At 46.5% G+C, this 25,711-nt stretch overlaps 1 protein-coding gene across 3 annotated transcripts; it reads left to right on the forward strand.

The window, feature by feature from the left end:
- Window positions 1–2,521: 2,521 nt before the first annotated feature.
- On the forward strand, window positions 2,522–22,370 carry cnot10 (CCR4-NOT transcription complex, subunit 10). Of its 3 annotated transcripts, none has more exons than XM_029737704.1 (19): window positions 2,522–2,739; window positions 3,318–3,409; window positions 3,594–3,755; window positions 3,931–4,081; window positions 4,279–4,418; window positions 5,163–5,249; window positions 5,356–5,439; window positions 5,752–5,869; window positions 8,417–8,575; window positions 8,919–9,121; window positions 9,229–9,350; window positions 9,536–9,715; window positions 9,921–10,001; window positions 16,425–16,538; window positions 20,149–20,279; window positions 20,436–20,471; window positions 20,848–20,975; window positions 21,143–21,218; window positions 21,605–22,370. In XM_029737704.1, exons 1-19 carry the CDS (start codon window positions 2,721–2,723, stop codon window positions 21,769–21,771), a joined length of 2,250 nt encoding a protein of 749 aa, XP_029593564.1. In that variant the 5' UTR covers window positions 2,522–2,720; the 3' UTR covers window positions 21,772–22,370. The 3 variants fall into 3 exon arrangements, with proteins under 3 accessions (XP_029593564.1, XP_029593565.1, XP_029593566.1); XM_029737705.1 differs by having other exon boundaries at window positions 4,282–4,418; XM_029737706.1 differs by having other exon boundaries at window positions 3,366–3,409.
- Window positions 22,371–25,711: the final 3,341 nt, after the last annotated feature.

Below are 25,711 nucleotides of genomic sequence, written 5' to 3' on the forward strand. Positions count from 1 at the left end.
CGATCTCAATTTGGTTGAGGTCGGGTGATTGTGGAGGACAGGTCATCTGATGCAGCACTCCATCACTCTCCTTCTTGTTCAAATAGCCCTTACACAGCCTAGAGGAGAGGACCGAGCATGCCCCCATTCTCATCGACGGGGCTGCAGTGGAGCAGGTTGAGAGCTTCAAGTTCCTTGGTGTCCACATCACCAACAAACTAACATGGTCCAAGCACACCAAGACAGTCGTGAAGAGTGAAGCGACAAAACCTATTCCCCCTCAGGAGACTGAAAAGATTTGGCATGGGTCCTCAGATCCTCAAAAGGTTCTACAGCTGCACTATAGAGAGCATCCTGACTGGTTGCATCACTGCCTGGTATGGTAACTGCTCGGCCTCCCACCGCAAAGCACTACAGAGGGTAGTGTGAACGACCCAGTACATCACTGGGGCCAAGCTTCCTGCCATCCAGGACCTCTATACCAGGCGGTGTCAGAGGAAGGCCCTAAAATTTGTCAAAGACTCCAGCCACCCTAGTCATAGACTGTTCTCTCTGCTACCGCACAGCAAGTGGTACCAGAGCACTAAGTTTAGGTCCAAGAGGTTTCTAAACAGCTTCTACCCCCAAGCCATAAGACTCCTGAACATCTAATCATATGGTTGCCCAGACTATTTGCATTGCCCCCCCCCTCCCCCTCTTCCACACCGCTGCTACTCTCTGTTGTTATCATCTATGCATAGTCACTTTAATAACTCTACCTACATGTACATATTACATCAACTAACCGGTGCCCCTACACATTGACTCTGTACCGGTACCCCCCGTATATAGTCTCGCTATTGTTATTTTACTGCTGCTCTTTAATTACTTGTTACTTTTCCTTATTATTCTTATCCGTATTTTTTTTAAACTGCATTGTTGGTTAGGGGCTCGTAAGTAAGCATTTCGCTGTTGTATTCGGCGCATGAGACTAATAACATTTGATTTGATTTGATTTGATGTGTGTTGGGTCATTATATTGTTGAAAAACAAATGATAGTCCCACTAAGCGGAAATCATATGGGATGGCGTATCGCTGCAGAATGCTGTGGTAGCCATGCTGGCTAAGTGTGCCTTGAATTCTAAATAAATCACTGACAGTGTCACAAGCAAAGTACCCCCACACCATCACACCTCTTCCTCCATGCTTCACAGTGGAAATCACACACACAGAGATCATCCGTTCACCTACTCTGCGTCTCATAAAATTTGGACTCATCAGACCAAAGGACAGATTTCCACTGGTCTAATGTCCATTGCTCGTGTTTCTTGGCCCAAGCAAGTCTCTTCTTATTATTTGTGTCCTTTAGTCGTGGTTTCTTTGCAGCAATTCAACCGTGAAGGCCTGATTCACGCAGTCTCCTCTGAACAGTTGATGTTGAGATGTGTCTGTTACTTGAACTCTGTGAAGCATTTATTTGGGCTGCAATTTCTGAGACTGGTAACTCTAATGAACTTATCTTCTGCAGCAAAGGTAACTCTGGGTCTTCATTTCCTGTGGAGGTCCTCATGAGCGCCAGTTTCATCATAGCGCTTGATGGTTTTTGCGACTGCACTTTAAGAAACTTTCTACGTTCTTGACATTTTCCGGATTGACTGACCTTCATGTCTTAAAGTAATGATGGACTGTCATAACCCTTTGCATATTTGAGCTGTTCTTGCCAAGTCTCTCCTTCAAGTCTTCACTATTGAGAGCAGGAACTGCCACTGGGTTTCAAACATCTTTCAGCATCTTCTATTTCTTTTTGACTTTGTCAAATAACCGATCTTACTCTGGTTCCTTTATTCAAAGAACCACAGACTGTGTGGAATTGCTTGAGTGAAATACAATTAAAAAGCCATTAGTGTTTTTTTATTAACTTCCTTTTTGATGAGACAGAGAGAGATGGAGAGAGAGAGATTCTGTAACGATGCTTAATTGATTTTCATTATTAGCCTGCAGTACACAATTGGTTTACTTTGTTAGTTATATTGTCCTCCCTGGAGCTTCACGACAGTATAGTGCAGCCCTTTTATAGTGAGAAAACATAATTTTGTAAACAACATTTTACATCATATTTGAAATGGTGTCAAATATGCATGATTGTGAAGCGAAGCAATGCAACGATCAGGCCTACTTTATACTTTATTTTAGTTTTTCTGACTTTCTTACTTACCAGTCTGCAGGGCATCATCATGTATCAATAATGATAATTTACTGCCACCTTGTGGAGATAAGTTAGGGGTACGAGTTATTGAAAACTGATGCTTTGGTTTTTTAGTAAGTTGAGCAGATCATGTATGTCTTCTGATAACCCGGTAACGCAAATTAATACGCAGGATTATTTTATTTGACAGTGAGAGTGACCACATTATTTGATGTATGGAATGGGGACCAGGCTTTGAGTAGATGCACTTTTCTTGCATTTTCCCTCCATACCGGTAGATGGTGCTATTTATCTGTGTTGACAGGCATCTGCGTCACGAGCTGCCCTTCTTTCAGATTTGTTTACTTCAGCGTCATTTCAATGGCGGAACACTGAAAAAAAGCATTTGAGAGCGGTCAGATTTCGGATATCTTGTTCAAGTTACGAACGAGCGGAGTACTTCAATTTATCATCTTGGCTAGCTAACATAGTAAACGAATCGTTTTGTCCCAATATTTCTCTTAGTAAACCTTCTGGCTGGGGCATTTCCAACAATTAAAGCACGAGATCCCCGAAATGGCAGATAACAACACAGGTGGGAGAGTGACTAGCTTGCTAGCTAGCTAATATGTGTTAACTAAAGTGGTATGCTAACTAGGTTATTTCTATCTTGCTAACTATATACGGATAGCTAGCTAGTACAAACACTAGTTTTAATCCACTTGCATTTACATGGGCTTTACATTTAACCAACCATCGGTTTGCTAGCTAATATTAGCAAACGCCAGTGTTGCTAGCTAGCTATCCTTCCAGTGTCCTTGCTCTAGCTGCGTTGGTAGTTAACTAGCTATGAATTGATATTTACTAACTAAACATGCCAATAAACAACTATTTAGTTGTCTAGCTAGTTAGTTGTTACTTGTGTCACGTGTAACCAACATTGGCACACTCGACTAACTATGCACTAGCTAGCAAGTTCCCAAACTTGTCATGTCAACAATCTTGACTAGCGTGTCATGAATGCTAACTGTCAACACACGCCCACCAGAATTTTGACCTAGCTAGCTTACGTTAACTAACTTGTTTTAACATTATGTTATGGCTTGGCAGCAAACAGTTGGCATTATTAGCTAGCTAAATGGGCTGTATATTGTTGTTTTTTTATTCAACCAGAATTAAATGAAGTCAAGCATGATAACACTTCTTCCCCTGGGATTTCAGACCAAGAAAAAGCAATAGCTGCAAATGCGTTGGAGGCGTTTACGGTAACGTCGCATTTATTTACCATCAACAGTTTGCTGCAAATCGTGCAATCCTAGGGAGTTGGCCAACTTGGCTACAACTCCATCTGTCAAACCTATCTGATTTACAATGTTTGTTTACATTTGTTGATGCAACTATTCACAAGTTTTTTGTTACATTTGTTGATTTTAATATGTTTACTCGCAGGCCGGAAACTATGAGGAATCTTTGAAACACCTTGGGAAGCTACAAGAGTTGAACAAGGAGGACTACAAGATTGCTTTGAATAAAGCAATAGCTGAATTCTACAAGAGCGGCCAAACCACCACATGCACCCTGAAGCAGACTCTTATTGCAATGAAAAACCAGGTGACTATCGTTGAAACCTTTTATCCAGTTCTCTCAATGACATGCCAAATAAATGTTAAACATATTCTAGTTTTAAATGTCTTGACTCTTCATCAATATATTCACACATGCACACAATAGTTCAGTCATTAAGTTGGCTAATCCTTAACATTCATGCATTTTTTTGTCTATCAAGGTTCACACTTCAATGGAGGATATTGATGGTTTGGATGATGTAGAAAACAGTCTGCTCTACTACAATCAAGCTATCATTCACTACCACATGAGACAGTACTCCGAAGCTATTGCTATTGGAGAGAGGCTGTACCAGTTTCTGGAGCCGTTTGGTAGGTTTTGGTGTTTTTATATGGACATTCGTATTTGTCAGACTATAAGCATTTGTCAGAGAACACAAACATTGAAATGTATTGCATGACTACACAGTACGCATATACACTTAGTCACAGCAACTGGCAATGTTCCTGATGAATTGGCCTTTGCAGCCCCACAGTTTAGCATGGCTTGATGGTGTTATTTGTCCTAGAAGAGAAGTTTGCTCTGGCGGTCTGCTTCTTGCTGGTGGATCTGTACCTGCTAACGTACCAGCCAGAGAAGGCCCTCCATCTCCTTGCTGTGCTGGAGAAACTGTCTGTACAGGGAAACAACAAGAACGGCAAAGGGGAGGTACGTGTCCCTCTAAAGAGGGGTGTGCTAGCATGCACCATTCTCGGGTGTCATGTTTCTGACTTTGACCAATGATGTTCTGATGTTTGTTACTGTGCTCATGTATGTTGAATGTTATTTTCCACCTCTTAGAGAAATGACTGTTCTTCCTAAGCAGTTATGTTATTGTTATTATTGGTGGCAACTGTAAAGTTGTGAGATATCAGTGTTCTTGTGTTGAGAGCAAAGATGTGCTGCTGCGTATGTACTTACATTGAGGTTGTCTGTCATGTCCAGGTAATATTTCAGGCACAGTGCAAGTTCTACATTCACAGGGACCCGGTAGTGGAGGCAGCAGACCTCATTCAGGACAATCTCAGGGAGCTTACTGGAGGACAGGTTACTAAAATATACTTCAGGCGCTTACACACTGACACAACATTGACCAACAAACACAGAATTGGATAGATGTGATTTGGTGGTTGTTGGCAAATGTTGGAGCGTTGGTCAATGTTGGGTCAGTGTAAAGGTGCCTTTAGAACCAAACACAACACACTCCTACTTTGGATGTCCACGTCATTTTTGCCTGCCCCAAAAAAATATCTTACTGAGGTTATGCAGTTACGCTAGTTACATCTGAGTGCAGGCTATTTTACTAATGGTTTTAAACTTCACTTACTATGAGATGAGAAGACATTTGAAGTCTATAGTTTGTTAATGGAATGTGGTTATTTTCAAACGTTGGTGTCTATCTTGATATTGCAGAGTGTCAACAGCGCCAACAAAGATGGTCGGAACCAGAAGGCAGAGTTCATTGGCATGATCGAAGCAGCAAAATCCAAAATGCACCAGGTACGTGTAACACCAATCCTTTTCCTGAGGGGGCGGAAATGAAGACGGGAAAGCAGCTTTTGTATTGCTGCTTTTGTTTCACACTTCTTGTTCTTCTCGTTCACAGTACAAAGTGCGAGCGTACATTCAGATGAAGTCATCAAAGGCATGCAAAAGGGAGATCAAGTCTGTGATGAACACAGCAGGGAATGTGAGTCATGTTTGCGTTGCTAAACACATGACTAAACTAGCCTGGTTCCAGGTCTGTTTGTGCTGTCTTACCAACTCCTATGGTCAATGGCGTGACAATGACCACAGGAGTTGGCAAGACGGCACGAAACGATCTGGAACCAGGTTATTAAACTGCCTTACTAAACCTGCTCTTTCCCAAACATCCCCTTCCTACCTTTCCCTGCTTCAGTCGAATGCACTGATTGTAAGTCATTTTGGATGAGAGCATCTGCTAAATGACTAGAATGTCAATGTTTCCATGCCAACCTGTTTTTCCTTCATCTCCCACTAGTCTGCTTCCTCACTCTTCCTCAAGAGTAACTTTGAGTACCTGAGAGGAAACTACCGCAAAGCAGTGAAGCTCTTAAACAGCTCCAACATCGCAGAGCACCCTGGGGCCATCAAAACAGGTACGTTTAGACCCCTGCTTACCTGGTTATACATCCAACATAGTTGTTGGACCGTGCTAGAAAATACAATGTAAAAGTATATATCCGATTCAGGACTATGGATCAGGTTGGCTAGATGGTGTGAAAAGGGTTTCAGACTGTCCTGTCAGCGACAGAGCACAATTGAGTATTACCTATATCAGGTATTCCCAAACTGGGGTACACGCAATGCCGTCGGGGGTACGCCAAATAAAAATGTAATTCACATTTTAAAAAAAATGTGAACAGTACTTTTCTTTTTTTCCAATGGGTCTATACATTTGGGTGAGGGTCTTTTTCTCGTCTGAGTAGCCTCGTTTCAATAACAGAAATAAAATGAAACCATCTGGTGTTCAGCGAAATAACAACACAATGTCTAATACAGGTAGCCTAGTCTCTCGTGGGAGACCTCCACTCTTGCGCAGACATTTGGAAACGAAACATGACAATTTCAAAAATAAGCAACAGGAGTTTTTGAGCGAGAATAAAGACTACTTTCGAGTCGTAAGACATGTATAAAGCAACAGGTACCACTAATAAGAAGGGGCTAGAAGAGTCTTATATGGTGAGCTACCGAGTGGCTAGGACAGGCAAGCCCCATACTATTGTGGATGACTGGGACAATGCTGGGGAAAAGGCCCCTAAAACCTAAAACTATACAGACATTGCCTTCATCAAACAACACTGTTTCACAGCACATCAGTGACATGGCAGGAGATGTTTTGAAACAATTACTGCTTCTTATACAAGCCAGTGAATTATATGTGTTACAGCTGGATGAGTCAACAGACGTGGCGGGCCAGGCACAGCTCCTAGTATATGTCCGTTACGTTTATGGGGGGTCAATTAAGGAAGACATCTTCTTCTGGAAACCAGGACAACATGAGAGGATATTTTTAAAGTACTGGACAGCTTTGTGACATCAAATGGACTTTGGTGGTTAAGATGTGATGGTATCTGTACTGATGGCGCAAAAGCCATGACAGGGAGACAGTGGAGTGGTACAATGCAGCATCCACCAAGAGGCTCTTGCTGCCAAAGGAATGCCTGACAGCTAGCTTGAAAGACGTTTTGGACACTACAGTGAAAATGGTTAACTTTGTTAAAGCAAGGCCCCTGAACTCTCGTGTATTTTCTGCATTATGCAATGATATGGGCAGCGACCATGTAACGCTTTTACAACATACAGAAGTGCGCTGGTTATTAAGGGGCAAAGTATTGACACGTTTTTTTTTTGTCGAGAGACAAGCTTAAAGTTTTCATTACTGACCATAATTTTCACGTGTCTGACTGCTTGCATGATGATGAGTTTCTCACACGACTGGCCTATCTGGGTGATGTTTTTTCTCGCCTGAATGATCTGAATCTGCAGTGTGCGGGACAACATTGAGGCTATGATTAAGAAGTTGGTGCTCTTCTCTGTCTGCATTAACAAGGACAACACACAGGTCTTTCCATCATTGTATGATTTTTTGTGTGCAACTGAACTCAAGCTTACGGACAATGTCAAGTGTAATATAGCGAAGCACCTGAGTGAGTTGGGTGCGCAATTAAGCAAGTACTTTCCTAAAACGGACGACACAAACAACTGGCTTCGTTATCCTTTTCATGCCCTGCCTCCAGTCCACTTACCGATATCTGAACAAGAGAGCTTCATCGAAATTACAACAAGCGGTCCTGTGAAAATGTAATTTAATCAGAAGCCACTGCCAGATTACTGGATTGGGCTGCACTCAGAGTATCCTGCCTTGGCAAATCCCGCTGTTAAGACACTGATGCCCTTTGCAACCACATAACTATATGTGAGAGTGGATTCTCAGCCCTCACTAGCATGAACACTAAATACAGGCACAGACCTTGTGTGGAAAAATGATTTAAGACTGAGACTCTCTCCATTACAACCCAACACTGCAGAGTTATGTGCATCCTTTCAAGCACACCCTTCTCATTAACCTGTGGTGAGTTATTCACAATTTTTGATGAACAAATTAAGTTTATATGTAAGAAAGCTAAATAAAGAGCTAAAATATTGATTTATTATGTTATTTGTGCCCTGGTCCTATAAGAGCTCTTTGTCACTTCCCACGAGCTGCGCTGTGATGACAACTCACACTCATTCTTATGTTACAATTACAATTACAATTTAGTCATTTAGCAGACGCTCTTATCCAGAGCGACTTACAGTAGTGAATGTATACATTTCATACAATTTCATACATTTTTTTTCTGTGCTGGCCCCCCGTGGGAATCGAACCCACAACCCTGGTGTTGCAAACACCATGCTCTACCAACTGAGCTACAGGGGGTGTTTAATAAACTTATCGTATAACGTGTGAGTGTGTGTGTGTGTGTGGCAGGCTTACAATGATGGCAAAAAAACATTTGAGAGTGTGCTGACCCTGGTGCTAGAGAGGGTACGCAGCTGGAGGTTGAATGTTTGAAGGGGTACAGGACTATAAAACGTTTGGGAACCACTGCCCTATATGAAAGTTCCACTAAATGTTCTGTCTTGTTTGTTTCTACCATCAGGTGAATGTGTGCGCTGTATGTTCTGGAACAATCTGGGTTGTATACACTTTGCCATGGGGAAACACAACCTAGGCATATTCTACTTCAAAAAGGCCCTGCAGGAGAACGACCACACGTGTGCACAGCTGGGGGACGGCGGGGCGACGGGTAACGGGCAATGTGAGTCAACATAAACTGGGTTTAACACTTTTCAAAGCCGCAGGACAGTTTCTCGGACACCGATTAAGCCTAGTCTTGGACTTAAAAGTATGTTAAATGCAGATTCTCCATCAAAAGTGTGTATTAGTGCAGGACTAGTTTAATCTGTGTCCAGGAAACTGATCCTACATGTTTCTCCCGTCATTGTACGCCGACTAGCTCTGTTGTACGCCGACTAGCTCTGTTGTACGCCGACGAGCTCTGTTGTACGCCGACGAGCTCTGTTGTACGCCGACGAGCTCTGTTGTACGCCGACGAGCTCTGTTGTACGCCGACTAGCTCTGTTGTCTCTCTGTCCTTCCAGCTAAGCAGTTCTCGGGCATCCCCATGTGTGCGCTGCTAGCCAACAAGCGTTATGAGCTGCTGTATAACTGTGGGATCCAGCTGCTGCACATCGGCCGGCCCCTGGCAGCCTTCGACTGTCTGATGGATGCTGTGCAGGTGTACCACTCTAACCCTGGCCTCTGGTTACGGTTGGCTGAGTGCTGCATCGCTGCCAACAAGGGTGTGAGTTGTGATAAAAACACACACACTCACAAACACACGCTCACTTGTTTTCTTACTGTGAAATAAAACTTATCAACATTCAAATGTAGCATTTTGTTATTTTCCAGAGCTTAGAACAAGACAACAAGGGTCTTCCCAGTAAAAAAGGTATCGTTCAGGCCATCGTTGGGCAGGGCTACCATCGCAAGATCATCCTGGCATCACAGTCCACCCAGAACACAATCTACAGGTCACTTTTCCCTCTCCCTATGGACCTAACCAGTACTGTCCAGGAGATGGCGCTAAAACATTTGTTTACGTGGTAGTGATTGCTGAAATTAGAGGGTACTGAGACAACCCAAGATGTTGATCATTACTATATCTCCATTAACCACATGGTTTACTCTTTCCTCTCCTAAATGTGGGTGTGTGTAGTGATGGGCAGTCTGCAGCCATTCCGGTGGCCAGTATGGAGTTTGCAGCGATCTGTCTGAGGAACGGCCTGGTCCTCCTCCCTGATCACCAGCAGCAGGAGAACAAGGCAGAGAACGGCCCCAAGACACCCAGTCAGTCAGGCAGCACAGAGAGCGGCTCAGAGAACAGCGACGCCTGCAGGTCAGTGTCTCATCTCACCCTGAGATTGGCTTGTTGCTAAAACATGCCTTGTCAAATCTTCCAAATCTATTTTTGTAGCGCACTGTGGTTATTAATGCTATAGACTATTAACAAGGATTCAGCTCTCCATGTCCTCTTATAGAAGAACTTTACAGGGAGTATGTTTCTGTCCATTTCCCCCACTTCCTTATCGTTGGTTTGATAGTGGGAAGGGTCAAGAAGGAGACAAGTTCCTTTCTGCAGCACCGTCTTCACCTCTGAGGAAACAGGAGGTTGAAAACCTCAGGTAAGAGAGACCTCTCTTCCTTTCTGTCTCCCTCCCTGTCTCCCCCAGTCAGTTAATAACCCTTTCTCCCCTTCCTGTCTCCCCCAGTCAGTTAATAACCCTCTCTCCCCTTCCTGTCTCCCCCAGTCAGTTAATAACCCTCTCTCCCCTCCCTGTCTCCCCCAGTCAGTTAATAACCCTCTCTCCCCTTCCTGTCTCCCCCAGTCAGTTAATAACCCTCTCTCCCCTCCCTGTCTCCCCCAGTCAGTTAATAACCCTCTCTCCCCTCCCTGTCTCCCCCAGTCAGTTAATAACCCTCTCTCCTCTTCCTGTCTCCCCCAGTCAGTTAATAACCCTCTCTCCTCTTCCTGTCTCCCCCAGTCAGTTAATAACCCTCTCTCCTCTTCCTGTCTCCCCCAGTCAGTTAATAACCCTCTCTCCCCTTCCTGTCTCCCCCAGTCAGTTAATAACCCTCTCTCCCCTCCCTGTCTCCCCCAGTCAGTTAATAACCCTCTCTCCCCTCCCTGTCTCCCCCAGTCAGTTAATAACCCTCTCTCCCCTTCCTGTCTCCCCCAGTCAGTTAATAACCCTCTCTCCCCTTCCTGTCTCCCCCAGTCTGTTAATAACCCTCTCTCCCCTTCCTGTCTCCCCCAGTCTGTTAATAACCCTCTCTCCCCTTCCTGTCTCCCCCAGTCTGTTAATAACCCTCTCTCCCCTTCCTGTCTCCCCCAGTCAGTTAATAACCCTCTCTCCCCTTCCTGTCTCCCCCAGTCAGTTAATAACCCTGTCTCCCCCAGTCAGTTAATAACCCTGTCTCCCCCAGTCAGTTAATAACCCTCTCTCCCCTCCCTGTCTCCCCCAGTCAGTTAATAACCCTCTCTCCCTCCCTGTCTCCCCCAGTCAGTTAATAACCCTCTCTCCCCCAGTCAGTTAATAACCCTGTCTCCCCCAGTCAGTTAATAACCCTGTCTCCCCCAGTCAGTTAATAACCCTGTCTCCCCCAGTCAGTTAATAACCCTGTCTCCCCCGGTCAGTTAATAACCCTGTCTCCCCAGTCAGTTTAATAACCCTGTCTCCCCCAGTCAGTTAATAACCCTGTCTCCCCCAGTCAGTTAATAACCCTGTCTCCCCCAGTCAGTTAATAACCCTGTCTCCCCCAGTCAGTTAATAACCCTGTCTCCCCCAGTCAGTTAATAACCCTGTCTCCCCCAGTCAGTTAATAACCCTGTCTCCCCCAGTCAGTTAATAACCCTGTCCTCCCCCAGGTCCCCCGTCAGTTAATAACCCTGTCTCCCCCGGTCAGTTATAACCCTGTCTCCCCGGTCAGTTAATAACCCTGTCTCCCCAGTCAGTTAATAACCCTGTCTCCCCCGTCAGTTAATAACCCTGTCTCCCCCAGTCAGTTAATAACCCTGTCTCCCCCAGTCAGTTAATAACCCTGTCTCCCCCAGTCAGTTAATAACCCTGTCTCCCCCAGTCAGTTAATAACCCTGTCCCCCCCCAGTCAGTTAATAACCCTGTCTCCCCCAGTCAGTTAATAACCCTGTCTCCCCCAGTCAGTTAATAACCCTGTCTCCCCCAGTCAGTTAATAACCCTGTCTCCCCCAGTCAGTTAATAACCCTGTCTCCCCAGTCAGTTAATAACCCTGTCTCCCCCAGTCAGTAATAACCCTGTCTCCCCCAGTCAGTTAATAACCCTGTCTCCCCCAGTCAGTTAATAACCCTGTCTCCCCCAGTCAGTTAATAACCCTGTCTCCCCCAGTCAGTTAATAACCCTGTCTCCCCCAGTCAGTTAATAACCCTGTCTCCCCCAGTCAGTTAATAACCCTCTCTCCCCCAGTCAGTTAATAACCCTGTCTCCCCCAGTCAGTTAATAACCCTGTCTCCCCCAGTCAGTTAATAACCCTGTCTCCCCCAGTCAGTTAATAACCCTGTCTCCCCCAGTCAGTTAATAACCCTGTCTCCCCCAGTCAGTTAATAACCCTGTCTCCCCCAGTCAGTTAATAACCCTGTCTCCCCCAGTCAGTTAATAACCCTGTCTCCCCCAGTCAGTTAATAACCCTGTCTCCCCCAGTCAGTTAATAACCCTGTCTCCCCCAGTCAGTTAATAACCCTGTCTCCCCCAGTCAGTTAATAACCCTGTCTCCCCCAGTCAGTTAATAACCCTGTCTCCCCCAGTCAGTTAATAACCCTGTCTCCCCCAGTCAGTTAATAACCCTGTCTCCCCCAGTCAGTTAATAACCCTGTCTCCCCCCAAGTCAGTTAATAACCCTGTCTCCCCCAGTCAGTTAATAACCCTGTCTCCCCCAGTCAGTTAATAACCCTGTCTCCCCTCCCTGTCTCCCCCAGTCAGTTAATAACCCTCTCTCCCCTCCCTGTCTCCCACAGTCAGTTAATAACCCTGTCTCCCACAGTCAGTTAATAACCCTGTCTCCCCCAGTCAGTTAATAACCCTGTCTCCCCCAGTCAGTTAATAACCCTGTCTCCCCCAGTCAGTTAATAACCCTCTCTCCCCCAGTCAGTTAATAACCCTGTCTCCCCTCCCTGTCTCCCACAGTCAGTTAATAACCCTCTCTCCCCTCCCTGTCTCCCACAGTCAGTTAATAACCCTGTCTCCCACAGTCAGTTAATAACCCTGTCTCCCCCAGTCAGTTAATAACCCTGTCTCCCCCAGTCAGTTAATAACCCTGTCTCCCCTCCCTGTCTCCCACAGTCAGTTAATAACCCTGTCTCCCCTCCCTGTCTCCCACAGTCAGTTAATAACCCTGTCTCCCCCAGTCAGTTAATAACCCTGTCTCCCCCAGTCAGTTAATACCCTGTCCTCCCCCAGTCAGTTAATAACCCTGTCTCCCCCAGTCAGTTAATAACCCTGTCTCCCCCCAGTCAGTTAATAACCCTGTCTCCCCCAGTCAGTTAATAACCCTGTCTCCCCCCGTCAGTTAATAACCCTGTCTCCCCCCGTCAGTTAAAAAACCCTGTCTCCCCCAGTCCAGTTAATAACCCTGTCTTCCCCCAGTCGGTAAGAACCCTGTCTCCCCAGTCAGTTAATAACCCTGGTCTCCCCCAGTCAGTTAATAACCCTGTCTCCCCAGTCAGTTAATAACCCTGTCTCCCCAGTCAGTTAATAACCCTGTCTCCCCCAGTCAGTTAATACCCTGGTCTCCCCCAGTCAGTTAATAACCCTGTCTCCCCCAGTCATGTTAATAACCCTGTCTCCCCCAGTCAGTTAATAACCCTGTCTCCCCCAGTCAGTTAATAACCCTGTCTCCCCCAGTCAGTTAATAACCCTGTCTCCCCCAGTCAGTTAATAACCCTGTCTCCCCCAGTCAGTTAATAACCCTGTCTCCCCCAGTCAGTTAATAACCCTGTCTCCCCCAGTCAGTTAATAACCCTGTCTCCCCCAGTCAGTTAATAACCCTGTCTCCCCCAGTCAGTTAATAACCCTGTCTCCCCCAGTCAGTTAATAACCCTGTCTCCCCCAGTCAGTTAATAACCCTGTCTCCCCCAGTCAGTTAATAACCCTGTCTCCCCCAGTCAGTTAATAACCCTGTCTCCCCCAGTCAGTTAATAACCCTGTCTCCCCCAGTCAGTTAATAACCCTGTCTCCCCCAGTCAGTTAATAACCCTGTCTCCCCCAGTCAGTTAATAACCCTGTCTCCCCCAGTCAGTTAATAACCCTGTCTCCCCCAGTCAGTTAATAACCCTGTCTCCCCCAGTCAGTTAATAACCCTGTCTCCCCCAGTCAGTTAATAACCCTGTCTCCCCCAGTCAGTTAATAACCCTGTCTCCCCCAGTCAGTTAATAACCCTGTCTCCCCTCCCTGTCTCCCACAGTCAGTTAATAACCCTGTCTCCCCTCCCTGTCTCCCACAGTCAGTTAATAACCCTGTCTCCCCTCCCTGTCTCCCACAGTCAGTTAATAACCCTGTCTCCCCCAGTCAGTTAATAACCCTGTCTCCCCCAGTCAGTTAATAACCCTGTCTCCCCCAGTCAGTTAATAACCCTGTCTCCCCCAGTCAGTTAATAACCCTGTCTCCCCCAGTCAGTTAATAACCCTGTCTCCCCCAGTCAGTTAATAACCCTGTCTCCCCCAGTCAGTTAATAACCCTGTCTCCCCCAGTCAGTTAATAACCCTGTCTCCCCTCCCTGTCTCCCACAGTCAGTTAATAACCCTGTCTCCCCCAGTCAGTTAATAACCCTGTCTCCCCCAGTCAGTTAATAACCCTGTCTCCCCTCCCTGTCTCCCACAGTCAGTTAATAACCCTGTCTCCCCTCCCTGTCTCCCACAGTCAGTTAATAACCCTGTCTCCCACAGTCAGTTAATAACCCTGTCTCCCCCAGTCAGTTAATAACCCTGTCTCCCCCAGTCAGTTAATAACCCTGTCTCCCCAGTCAGTTAATAACCCTGTCTCCCCCAGTCAGTTAATAACCCTGTCTCCCCCGGTCAGTTAATAACCCTGTCTCCCCCAGTCAGTTAATAACCCTGTCTCCCCCAGTCAGTTAATAACCCTGTCTCCCCCAGTCAGTTAATAACCCTGTCTCCCCCAGTCAGTTAATAACCCTGTCTCCCCCAGTCAGTTAATAACCCTGTCTCCCCCAGTCAGTTATACCCTGTCTCCCCCAGTCAGTTAATAACCCTGTCTCCCCCAGTCAGTTATAACCCTGTCTCCCCCAGTCAGTTATAACCCTGTCTCCCCCAGTCAGTTAATACCCTGTCTCCCCCAGTCAGTTAATAACCCTGTCTCCCCAGTCAGTTAATAACCCTGTCTCCCCCAGTCAGTTAATAACCCTGTCTCCCCCAGTCAGTTAAAAAACCCTTCTCCCCCAGTCAGTTAATAACCCTGTCTCCCCCAGTCAGTTAATAACCCTGTCTCCCCCAGTCAGTTAATAACCCTGTCTCCCCCAGTCAGTTAATAACCCTGTCTCCCCCAGTCAGTTACTAACCCTGTCTCCCCCAGTCAGTTAATAACCCTGTCTCCCCCAGTCAGTTAATAACCCTGTCTCCCCCAGTCAGTTAATAACCCTGTCTCCCCCAGTCAGTTAATAACCCTGTCTCCCCCAGTCAGTTAATAACCCTGTCTCCCCAGTCAGTAATAACCCTGTCTCCCCCAGTCAGTTAATAACCCTGTCTCCCCCAGTCAGTTAATAACCCTGTCTCCCCCAGTCAGTTAATAACCCCTGTCTCCCCCCAGTCAGTAATAACCCTGTCTCCCCCCGCTGTCTCCCCCAGTCAGTTAATAACCCTGTCTCCCCCAGTCAGTTAATAACCCTGTCCTCCCCTTCCTGTCTCCCCCAGTCAGTTAATAACCCTCTCTCCCCTCCCTGTCTCCCCCAGTCAGTTAATAACCCTGTCTCCCCCAGTCAGTTAATAACCCTGTCTCCCCCAGTCAGTTAATAACCCTGTCTCCCCTTCCTGTCTCCCCCAGTCAGTTAATAACCCTCTCTCCCCTCCCTGTCTCCCCCAGTCAGTTAATAACCCTGTCTCCCCCAGTCAGTTAATAACCCTGTCTCCCCCCAGTCAGTTAATAACCCTGTCTCCCCCAGTCAGTTAATAACCCTGTCTCCCCCAGTCAGTTAATAACCCTGTCTCCCCCAGTCAGTTAATAACCCTGTCTCCCCCAGTCAGTTAATAACCCTGTCTCCCCCAGTCAGTTAATAACCCTGTCTCCCCCAGTCAGTTAATAACCCTGTCTCCCCCAGTCAGTTAATAACCCTGTCTCCCCTTTCTTCTTTCTTTTTTCCATTCTGTGTTGCCCTGGTCCTCCTGGGTCTCTGTTGCCCTGGTCCTCCTGGGTCTCTGTTGCCCTGGTCCTCCTGGGTCTCTGTTGCCCTGGTCCTCCTGGGTCTCTGTTGCCCTGGTCCTCCTGGGTCTCTGTTGCCCTGGTCCTCCTGGGTCTCTGTTGCCCTGGTCCTCCTGGGTCTCTGTTGCCCTGGTCCTCCTGGGTCTCTGTTGCCCTGGTCCTCCTGGGTCTCTGTTGCCCTGGTCCTCCTGGGTCTCTGTTGCCCTGGTCCTCCTGAGTCTCTGTTCTCTGGACTAATTGGATAAAGCTTGCCCTCCTTCCTTCCACTTTTCATTAGGAGGGGGTAGAGTTGGGGAGGATGTGCTGAATGAAGGGCTGACCCCACAGGGAAAGTTTAGGAGCTGCCCCGTTAACTTCTTGGGTTTATTTCCTGGAATCCCTGAGTGTTCTGTTGCCAACCAGTGAGAGGCCTGGGAGGGACACGACCACTACAGTGCAGACTCTCCCCACCTGCACTTTTCTTTAACTAACACAAATAATTGAATGAATTGTTTAATTAGTATTCATTTCAATATAGAATTAATTTCCCCCATATCTGAATGTTATGCAACCCACTATGTTTCCCAGTGCAGGGTTGGTGTGATCTGTTATGTGTTGTCCTGTCTGTGCTGACTGGGTTCTCCTATGTGGTGTTGTCTCTCTAGGTGTTCCCTCCTGGCCTGCAGTGCCTACGTGGCCCTGGTGTTAGGAGACAACCTGATGGCCCTGAACCATGCAGAGAAGCTCCTTCACCAGACCAAGCTGTCTGGATCACTCAAGTAAGACCTCTATCCATCCCTCTCTCTCTCTATCTCTCTCCCCACTCAGATAAACTCTTACACCAGATGGACTTCATTCCTCTATCCCCTTAACCTTTCATCCTCACTCCCCCTTTCCCCTCTCAACACCTCTTTCTGTTTCTTCCTCTTCCCCCTCCTTCCTGCTATCCATGCAGCTCTTGTTATCACTTCATTAACCTCCATATGACTTACCCCCCCTCCCCCGAAGCTTACGGCACTTAATGACTCACCGTCTGGTAATGGTAATGTGGCCCAAGCAGACCTCTTGACTCTTCAGACTGCTTCATGACTTCATGACCACAGACTTCCCTTCAGTCCCTCCTCCTTCCTTGGACTGCACTGCTGTCCTCACCACAGAATGTGGAGGGTTAATTACAGACCATGTCCCTGGACTGCACTGCTTTCCTCCTCACTCCAGAATGTGGAGGGTTAATTACAGACCATGGCCCTGGACTGCACTGCTTTCCTCCTCACTCCAGAATGTGGAGGGTTAATTACAGACCATGGCCCTGGACTGCACTGCTGTCCTCCTCACCACAGAATGTGGAGGGTTAATTACAGACCATGTCCCTGGACTGCACTGCTGTCCTCCTCACTCCAGAATGTGGAGGGTTAATTACAGACCATGTCCCTGGACTGCACTGCTGTCCTCCTCACCACAGAATGTGGAGGGTTAATTACAGACCATGTCCCTGGACTGCACTGCTGTCCTCCTCACCACAGAATGTGGAGGGTTAATTACAGACCATGTCCCTGGACTGCACTGCTGTCCTCCTCACTCCAGAATGTGGAGGGTTAATGACAGACTAGGGGGGTGTCCTGCTGTCCTCCTCACCCCAGAATGTGGAGGGTTAATGACAGACTGGGGGGGGGGTATCCTGCTGTAATCCTCACCCCAGAATGTGGAGGGTTAATGACAGACTAGGGGGGGTATCCTGCTGTCCTCCTCACCCCAGAATGTGGAGGGTTAATGACAGACTAGGGGGGTATCCTGCTGTCCTCCTCACCACAGAATGTGGAGGGTTAATTACAGACCATGTCCCTGGACTGCACTGCTGTCCTCCTCACCACAGAATGTGGAGGGTTAATTACAGACCATGTCCCTGGACTGCACTGCTGTCCTCCTCACTCCAGAATGTGGAGGGTTAATTACAGACCATGTCCCTGGACTGCACTGCTGTCCTCCTCACTCCAGAATGTGGAGGGTTAATGACAGATTGGGGGGGGGGGGGGTATCCTGCTGTAATCCTCACCCCAGAATGTGGAGGGTTAATGACAGACTAGGTGGGGTATCCTGCTGTCCTCCTCACCCCAGAATGTGGAGGGTTAATGACAGACTAGGGGGGTATCCTGCTGTCCTCCTCACCCCAGAATGTGGTGGGTTAATGACAGACTAGGGGGGGGTATCCTGCTGTAATCCTCACCCCAGAATGTGGAGGGTTAATGACAGACTAGGGGGGTATCCTGCTGTCCTCCTCACCCCAGAATGTGGAGGGTTAATGACAGACTAGGGGGGTATCCTGCTGTAATCCTGACCCCAGAATGTGGAGGGTTAATGACAGACTAGGGGGGGTATCCTGCTGTCCTCCTCACCCCAGAATGTGGAGGGTTAATGACAGACTAGGGGGGTATCCTGCTGTAATCCTCACCCCAGAATGTGGAGGGTTAATGACAGACTAGGGGGGGGGGGTATCCTGCTGTAATCCTCACCCCAGAATGTGGAGGGTTAATGACAGACTAGGGGGGGTATCCTGCTGTCCTCCTCACCCCAGAATGTGGAGGGTTAATGACAGACTAGGGGGGTATCCTGCTGTCCTCCTCACCACAGAATGTGGAGGGTTAATTACAGACCATGTCCCTGGACTGCACTGCTGTCCTCCTCACCACAGAATGTGGAGGGTTAATTACAGACCATGTCCCTGGACTGCACTGCTGTCCTCCTCACTCCAGAATGTGGAGGGTTAATGACAGACTAGGGGGGTATCCTGCTGTCCTCCTCACCCCAGAATGTGGTGGGTTAATGACAGACTGGGGGGGGTATCCTGCTGTCCTCCTCCACCCCAGAATGTGGAGGGTTAATGACAGACTAGGGGGGGTATCCTGCTGTAATCCTCACCCCAGAATGTGGAGGGTTAATGACAGACTAGGGGGGGTATCCTGCTGTAATCCTCACCCCAGAATGTGGAGGGTTAATGACAGACTAGGGGGGGTATCCTGCTGTAATCCTCACCCCAGAATGTGGAGGGTTAATGACAGACTAGGGGGGGTATCCTGCTGTCCTCCTCACCCCAGAATGTGGAGGGTTAATGACAGACTAGGGGGGTATCCTGCTGTCCTCCTCACCCCAGAATGTGGAGGGTTAATGACAGACTAGGGGGGGTATCCTGCTGTAATCCTCACCCCAGAATGTGGAGGGTTAATGACAGACTAGGGGGGGTATCCTGCTGTCCTCCTCACCCCAGAATGTGGAGGGTTAATGACAGACTAGGGGGGGGTATCCTGCTGTCCTCCTCACCCCAGAATGTGGAGGGTTAATGACAGACTAGGGGGGGTATCCTGCTGTAATCCTCACCCCAGAATGTGGAGGGTTAATGACAGACTAGGGGGGGTATCCTGCTGTCCTCCTCACCCCAGAATGTGGAGGGTTAATGACAGACTAGGGGGGTATCCTGCTGTCCTCCTCACCCCAGAATGTGGAGGGTTAATGACAGACTAGGGGGGGTATCCTGCTGTAATCCTCACCCCAGAATGTGGAGGGTTAATGACAGACTAGGGGGGGTATCCTGCTGTAATCCTCACCCCAGAATGTGGAGGGTTAATGACAGACTAGGGGGGGTATCCTGCTGTCCTCCTCACCCCAGAATATGGCGGGTTAAAGTATTTCTTCTAAAAGAAGTTGAAATATAAACTTTTGTACATCCATAACCTATGGTGAGATCTGAAAACAGCAGTTGGTGGAGGGCACCCCTCAAACATGAAAGAATTAGAGCTGGTTGCTGCTGAAAAGGGGGACAAATTGTCAGTAGAAAGGTGCAGCAAGTTCATTGATGGCTACAAGAAGTGTTTGTCTGCAGTTATCTTGGCTAAAGGTTGTGCAAGTTACAGCTCAGGGGTGCCAATCATTTTGTCCATGTCATTTGTCTTTATTTTCTAAATTAAAATTGTAAATTTATCTTGGCTTAAGTTTACAAACCTAAAATTGGTTCTGCAATGTTGAAAATCCAATAACAAAGTATGAAGGGAAAAAACCGTTATGTCAAATTTATTTGAGAATAGGGGAATTATTTAAGGAAAGTGCAGGGGTGCCAGTATATTTGGTCGCACCTGTACATACTGTAAAACTCAGTATCAAATAGCCACCAGTCCCATTTAATAGCCGGGCAACAGCAGACATTTCAGAAAATGAACTGTTTACCAGATTACCATTCATTGTTTACGAGGTTTAATGTTGGATTTGTGACATAAAAACTGATGATTGCTATCATTTATTTTTTTTATGTTCACATCCCCATGAACAAGCCCCAGTACTAGTGAGTCAATGGTGCATCGAATTCTGTCTGACGGTACATCCTCTGTCTCTCTGTTCCAGGTTCCTGGGCCACCTGTATGCTGCAGAGGCCCTCATATCCCTGGACCGGATCTCAGAGGCCATCGGTCACCTCAACCCAGAGAACATCACTGATGTCTCCATGGGGGTGTTGTCCAGCGAGCAGGACCAAGGTTAGTCCTCACACCCACCTCTCTCGCTCCAATCGATGCACCCCAACCAGTATTCTGCCCTAACTGAAATGACCTATCCATTTAACCACATGATGGTGTGATGTCTGAGTCACATGATGACTGGATCACTGTTTGATAGTGTGTTTGTGTTCACAGGGCCAGATAAAGGGGATCTGGAGCCTGTCGAGTCATGTGAGTGTGTATACACACACACACACACTCCCTGCAGTCTCAGTAGAGACTCCCCATCTGTGTGTGAGGTGACATCCAGTGTTGACAGGTTGTGTTGTGTGTTGGTACAGCAGGGAAGCAGACTCCTCTGTTGACAGGGTGTGTTCATACAGCAGGGAAGCAGACTCCTCTGTTGACAGGGTGTGTTGGTACAGCAGGGAAGCAGACTCCTCTGTTGACAGGGTGTGTTGGTACAGCAGGGAAGCAGACTCCTCTGTTGACAGGGTGTGTTGGTACAGCAGGGAAGCAGACTCCTCTGTTGACAGGGTGTGTTGGTACAGCAGGGAAGCAGACTCCTCTGTTGACAGGGTGTTTTGTGTGTTGTGTGTTGGTACAGCAGGGAAGCAGACTCCTCTGTGTTACCCCAGCACAGTGAGCTCAGCCCGATCCATAATGCTGTTCAACCTGGGCAGTGCCTACTGTCTGAGGAGTGAGTACGAGAAGGCCCGCAAGTGCCTGCATCAGGTACGGTACACACACACACACACACACACACACACACACACACACACACACACACACACACACACACACACAGCTACAGTACATACTTATCTCTTGAAACCATTCAGATGTGTTATTGTCCCAAACATGACTGTTTAGATGTTTGTGAACCTGTTCCTCTCTCCCAGGCCGCCTCCATGGTGAACACCAAGGAGATTCCTCCTGAAGCCATCTTACTGGCTGTCTACCTGGAGCTGCAGAACGGTGAGTCAGCTACATCTCTCTGGGTTCTCATTCCCACCTGCAAGGTTGTGACGTGGGGCCCTCAGGTTTCCCAATCTGGCCCTTATGATAGTTGTCTTTGATAGATTCTTCTTGACTATTGTTTTCTAGCATAGTATGAGGTTGGAGGGGGTTCCAAGGAAGTTTTGGGGTTGATGTCAATCAAACTCTTGACATTCCAGTTCTAGAATTCTCCAGGTAGAATGCCGAAGGCCACAGTCTGGCACAAAGGCAGTGATGACAGATTACTGCTGTCAGTCAACCTCTGTCCTGTATAGAAAGGTCAGGACCTTATGACCTTACTAAGAGCTGTGTATGATCTCACTGTTTCCCTCGGCCTCTCTTTTTGATTCTCCCCCCCCTCTCAGGGAACACGCAGCTCGCCCTGCAGATCATCAAACGTAACCAGCTCCTCCCCTCAGTGCTCCAGACGCCCTCTCCAGACACACGAAAGAAGCCCGTTCCCTCCTCCTTCCAGCCTGTCCAACCACCCATCCAGATGCCCTCACCGTTCACAACAGTCCAGCGCAAATGAGCCCTCAACCCTTGGTTCCCCTAACCCTCCTTGCCCCATTGCACATCAACACGCACCTGTCCACCTCTCATCACTTCACCTCAGTGTATTATTTATTTAAGGCAAGCTGACCCCAACTCAGTGCTTTGCATTTCCTCCCACTAATGGTTAAGGTTAACATTGGTGGAGAGGAAGCTGATCCTAGATCTGTACCTAGGGGAAACTGAACCCCTCAGAGCCCAGACAGAGCCCCTCCAGGTCAGGTCCTGGTATGAAATGCAGAGGTCTCCTGTCGGGTGGATGAAGGGTGCGTTTACAGTATGGACCCGCCTCGGATGCGGCCCAAATTACACCTTATCCTCTATGTAAGTGCACTCCTTTTGACCAGAGCCCTATGGGGCCCTAATAAAAGTAGTGCCCTATTTAAGGAACTGGGTTCCATTTGGGACGGAGCCTTTATTCAGTGGCTTTGGGGCAGATCTGACATGTTTTCTCTGTTCTCTGAGAGTTTTAACTTTCCATTTGTGACAGCAACATCCGTTATGATATATACTGACCGACTTTTGCTTGGGGCAAATGAAATACCTGTATAAAAAAATAAATTTTATTTACAGAAATAAGCTGACTTGCATTTTATATGGCTGGTGGGTCTGTAATAGTTCTCAGACCGTTGAGGGAGAAGGTGGAGTTGTGCTGCTGTCATGTCAGGAGGAATGTGTTTAATGCTTTGTGTGGGGGAGGGGTTAAGAGCTGGCTGTCTGTCCTTTTAGAGGAGGGCACAAGGACCACACAACTAAAACCTGGTATTGGTACATAGTACAACACTTGATTGACCAGGGCCCATCATTTTTGGAATAGGGTGCCATTAAACGCACTCCAGCTATTGATCTTTTCCTGTAATGTACACAAACAAAACAGTAAAGTTTTAGACAAATGCAAATTTCATGGAGTAGGGATCCAAGGAGTTGGTCTGATGGTGCCCTCTCATTTGCACCTTCTTACTTGAACAATAGAGGAAGGCCCCCTCCCCCCACATGGGCCATGTCATGATACCTGGACCACCCATTGTAATGTACCTTAAGTAAATCAGGTGATGAGATAAAGGAGACTGGGGTGTTACTTTCTAAAGCCGACCCTTCACTGCTGACAGACTAAGCCATGAGAATACTCTCACTAATAAAAACAAATGGCCTTGCCTGATCACTGCCCTCCCCTCTTGGTATGCGGACACACCGCTTTTCTACTGTGCCTGAATAGACTCAAAAAAAGACAGATCAGGAAATAGATGTTGGATACAAGAATCCCATTTTATTGAAATCCCAAACTGCATAGGAAATGTTAAGTCCATATAGACGAGAAGCAGACGGCAGGTTAACATCCTTCAGAATGTTTCTTGTTTAGTCCCAAATGGCACCCTAGTCCCTATAAAATACACAACTTTTGATAGGACTAGTAAAAAGTAGTGCCCTCTATAGGGCAGGGGTGTCACTCATTCCATGGATGGCCGAGTCTAGTGTCTGCAGGTTTTTGGTTTTTCCTTTCAATAAGACCTAGACAACCCAGGTTCCGTGCGTCTAGTTGGTGGAGCATGGCACTAGCAACACCGGGGTTGTGGGATCCATTCCCACGGGGGACCAGTACACAAGAGTACTGCACTCACTATTGTAGGTCGCTCTGGATAAGAGCGTCTGCTAAAACATAAGACAACCAGGTGACCTAAATTCCTCAATCAAGTACAAGGAAGAAGTGAAAACAAACAGCCCTCCGTGGAATGAGTTTAACACCTGTGCTCTAGGGAACAGGGTGGCATTTAGGGCTCACACCAACACTTCCAACCAGTCACTAGAGGGTATAGGGAAGGAGGGAGTATTGGAAGAACTCGTTTAGAGTCCCCTAATCTCACTGCTATCCCTTTCAAACACTCATAAGTGGAATCCATATGGAGCATCCTTCCATTTCACTTCAAATGAAACAGCACAATATTTAGGCTTGACTCCAGGTTATATAAACCCCACAAAAGGGTCAAACGACCTCAACGTTTTTCATAGTGATTTTTTTGGGGTTCAACACAATTCCAGAGTAAATGGCCTAAAGTATCAAATAATTAATAAAGCCCATTCACCATGCTGAAATGGCCTGACTGGGATCAGGATCAGAGACATCTGACAGTATAATGTATATTTCACAACACCATAGAATTGTGACAATTCAGAATATTTTTTCCTTGAGCCATTTTTCCCCACATACTATGAGACACACCCCAACAAAAATTATACATTGGAAAAGGAAAACATCTGTTTGAGTCCACTCCCTCATAATCAGTATTTTTTTCCACCAAAAATTATCTTATTAAGCATTTTAAAGTTGGATCTTATGTCATTTAGAAAAAATATGTTTTCATCAGAATAGGTAAAAGCTGCTTATTGAGAGTTTTTCAAAACGTGGAACACTAGCATTATACCTACCGGAGTTCAACTTAAATTGACTACATGATCACATTAGTCTAAGACCATGTTCTTATGAACTGATAGGCTTCTGTTGTTTATCTCCATGAGAGGAAAAGTACTAATGCTGGAATCCTCCCATACTGATCAACCAGATAAGTTACTGAAGATGACTGTACACAGAGCATTTCTAATAGTCTGGATAGACTGAGGCTCGATTTAATCTGTATCGAAGTTCAGCGCTATAGTGCAATTAAAATGTAAAAAGGACATTTCTGATTTGAGTCGACATATGCAGCGTTAACCATGAATGCAGTCTCCACAAAATGTGGGAACGTTGCCTTTAATTTCTCTACAGTGCTGAATTTCCACCATACGGATCGAATGGAGCCCAAAGTATACTTGCGGCTAGGGTTGCAAAGAAACTTTCCCCCAATTCCCAGAAATCCCATTTGGAAGATTCCCTCCCTCTTTATCCACTCCTGATTCTAGGAATCCTCCAACCTGGAATTCTTGAAAACCTGTGAAGTTACCAGAATTTTGCAACCTGACAATAAAAAACAAACAGCAGATACAGAAACAGGTAAATAACAAAGTTCAACAAAGGTTACCTTTACTTTAAGCCCTTGGTAGTTTTCTTGATTAATTGTGATACTTCCAACTGTGGAAGTATAGACAGAGTACATGTTGAATGTCCTCTACTAGTATAGTGTTATGTACTGCTTTAGCAGTAGCTAATGAGGGTCCTACTGAAATACTTAAGGCAAATGTATTTCTGTTTGAACTCTTGTTGTTTGACATCATCATGAGGTAACTTGATTGGGCCCAGTAAGGCTGTTCAGAAAATAGACACAATCTTATAGTCAAAGGAAACCATCCTCCTCAGCCTAACATACTATAACTGTATATAACCCTAAAATAATTAAAAAGCAGTGACAAATCTTTCCCACAATTACTTTTTGAATCATGCATTAAAATGAAAATATACAAGTCTTGTCTTCTAAGTGTCAAGACCTTGAGGTATTTTAAGAAACATTCACTGCAAACTTAAGTTCAAACTATAGGAACAATATAGGAACCAACAATGTACTGAAAATACATCAGATCAGTGTGGATTTGAAGCAGCATTGTCCTCGGTTTAATCTACTTGATCAAACTGTTCATAACTTCTCCAAGCCTTTCCATTCTCTAGTGTAACAGTACACTATAAGACCACATCTAACTGCAATTCAACTGAGGTTTCCCTTTCCATTCTCTAGTGTAACAGTACACTATAAGACCACATCTAACTGCAATTCAACTGAGGTTTCCCTTTCCATTCTCTAGTGTAACAGTACACTATAAGACCACATCTAACTGCAATTCAACTGAGGTTTCCCTTTCCATTCTCTAGTGTAACAGTACACTATAAGACCACATCTAACTGCAATTCAACTGAGGTTTGAAAAATGCAACCATGCCAACGAGGTATTAACAGTTCAGCAATGAGGTAATGGGCGTAGCTCAGTAATACTGAG

The sequence above is a fragment of the Salmo trutta genome, chromosome 37, assembly GCF_901001165.1.
Source record: "Salmo trutta chromosome 37, fSalTru1.1, whole genome shotgun sequence".
Lineage (NCBI taxonomy): Eukaryota > Metazoa > Chordata > Actinopteri > Salmoniformes > Salmonidae > Salmo > Salmo trutta.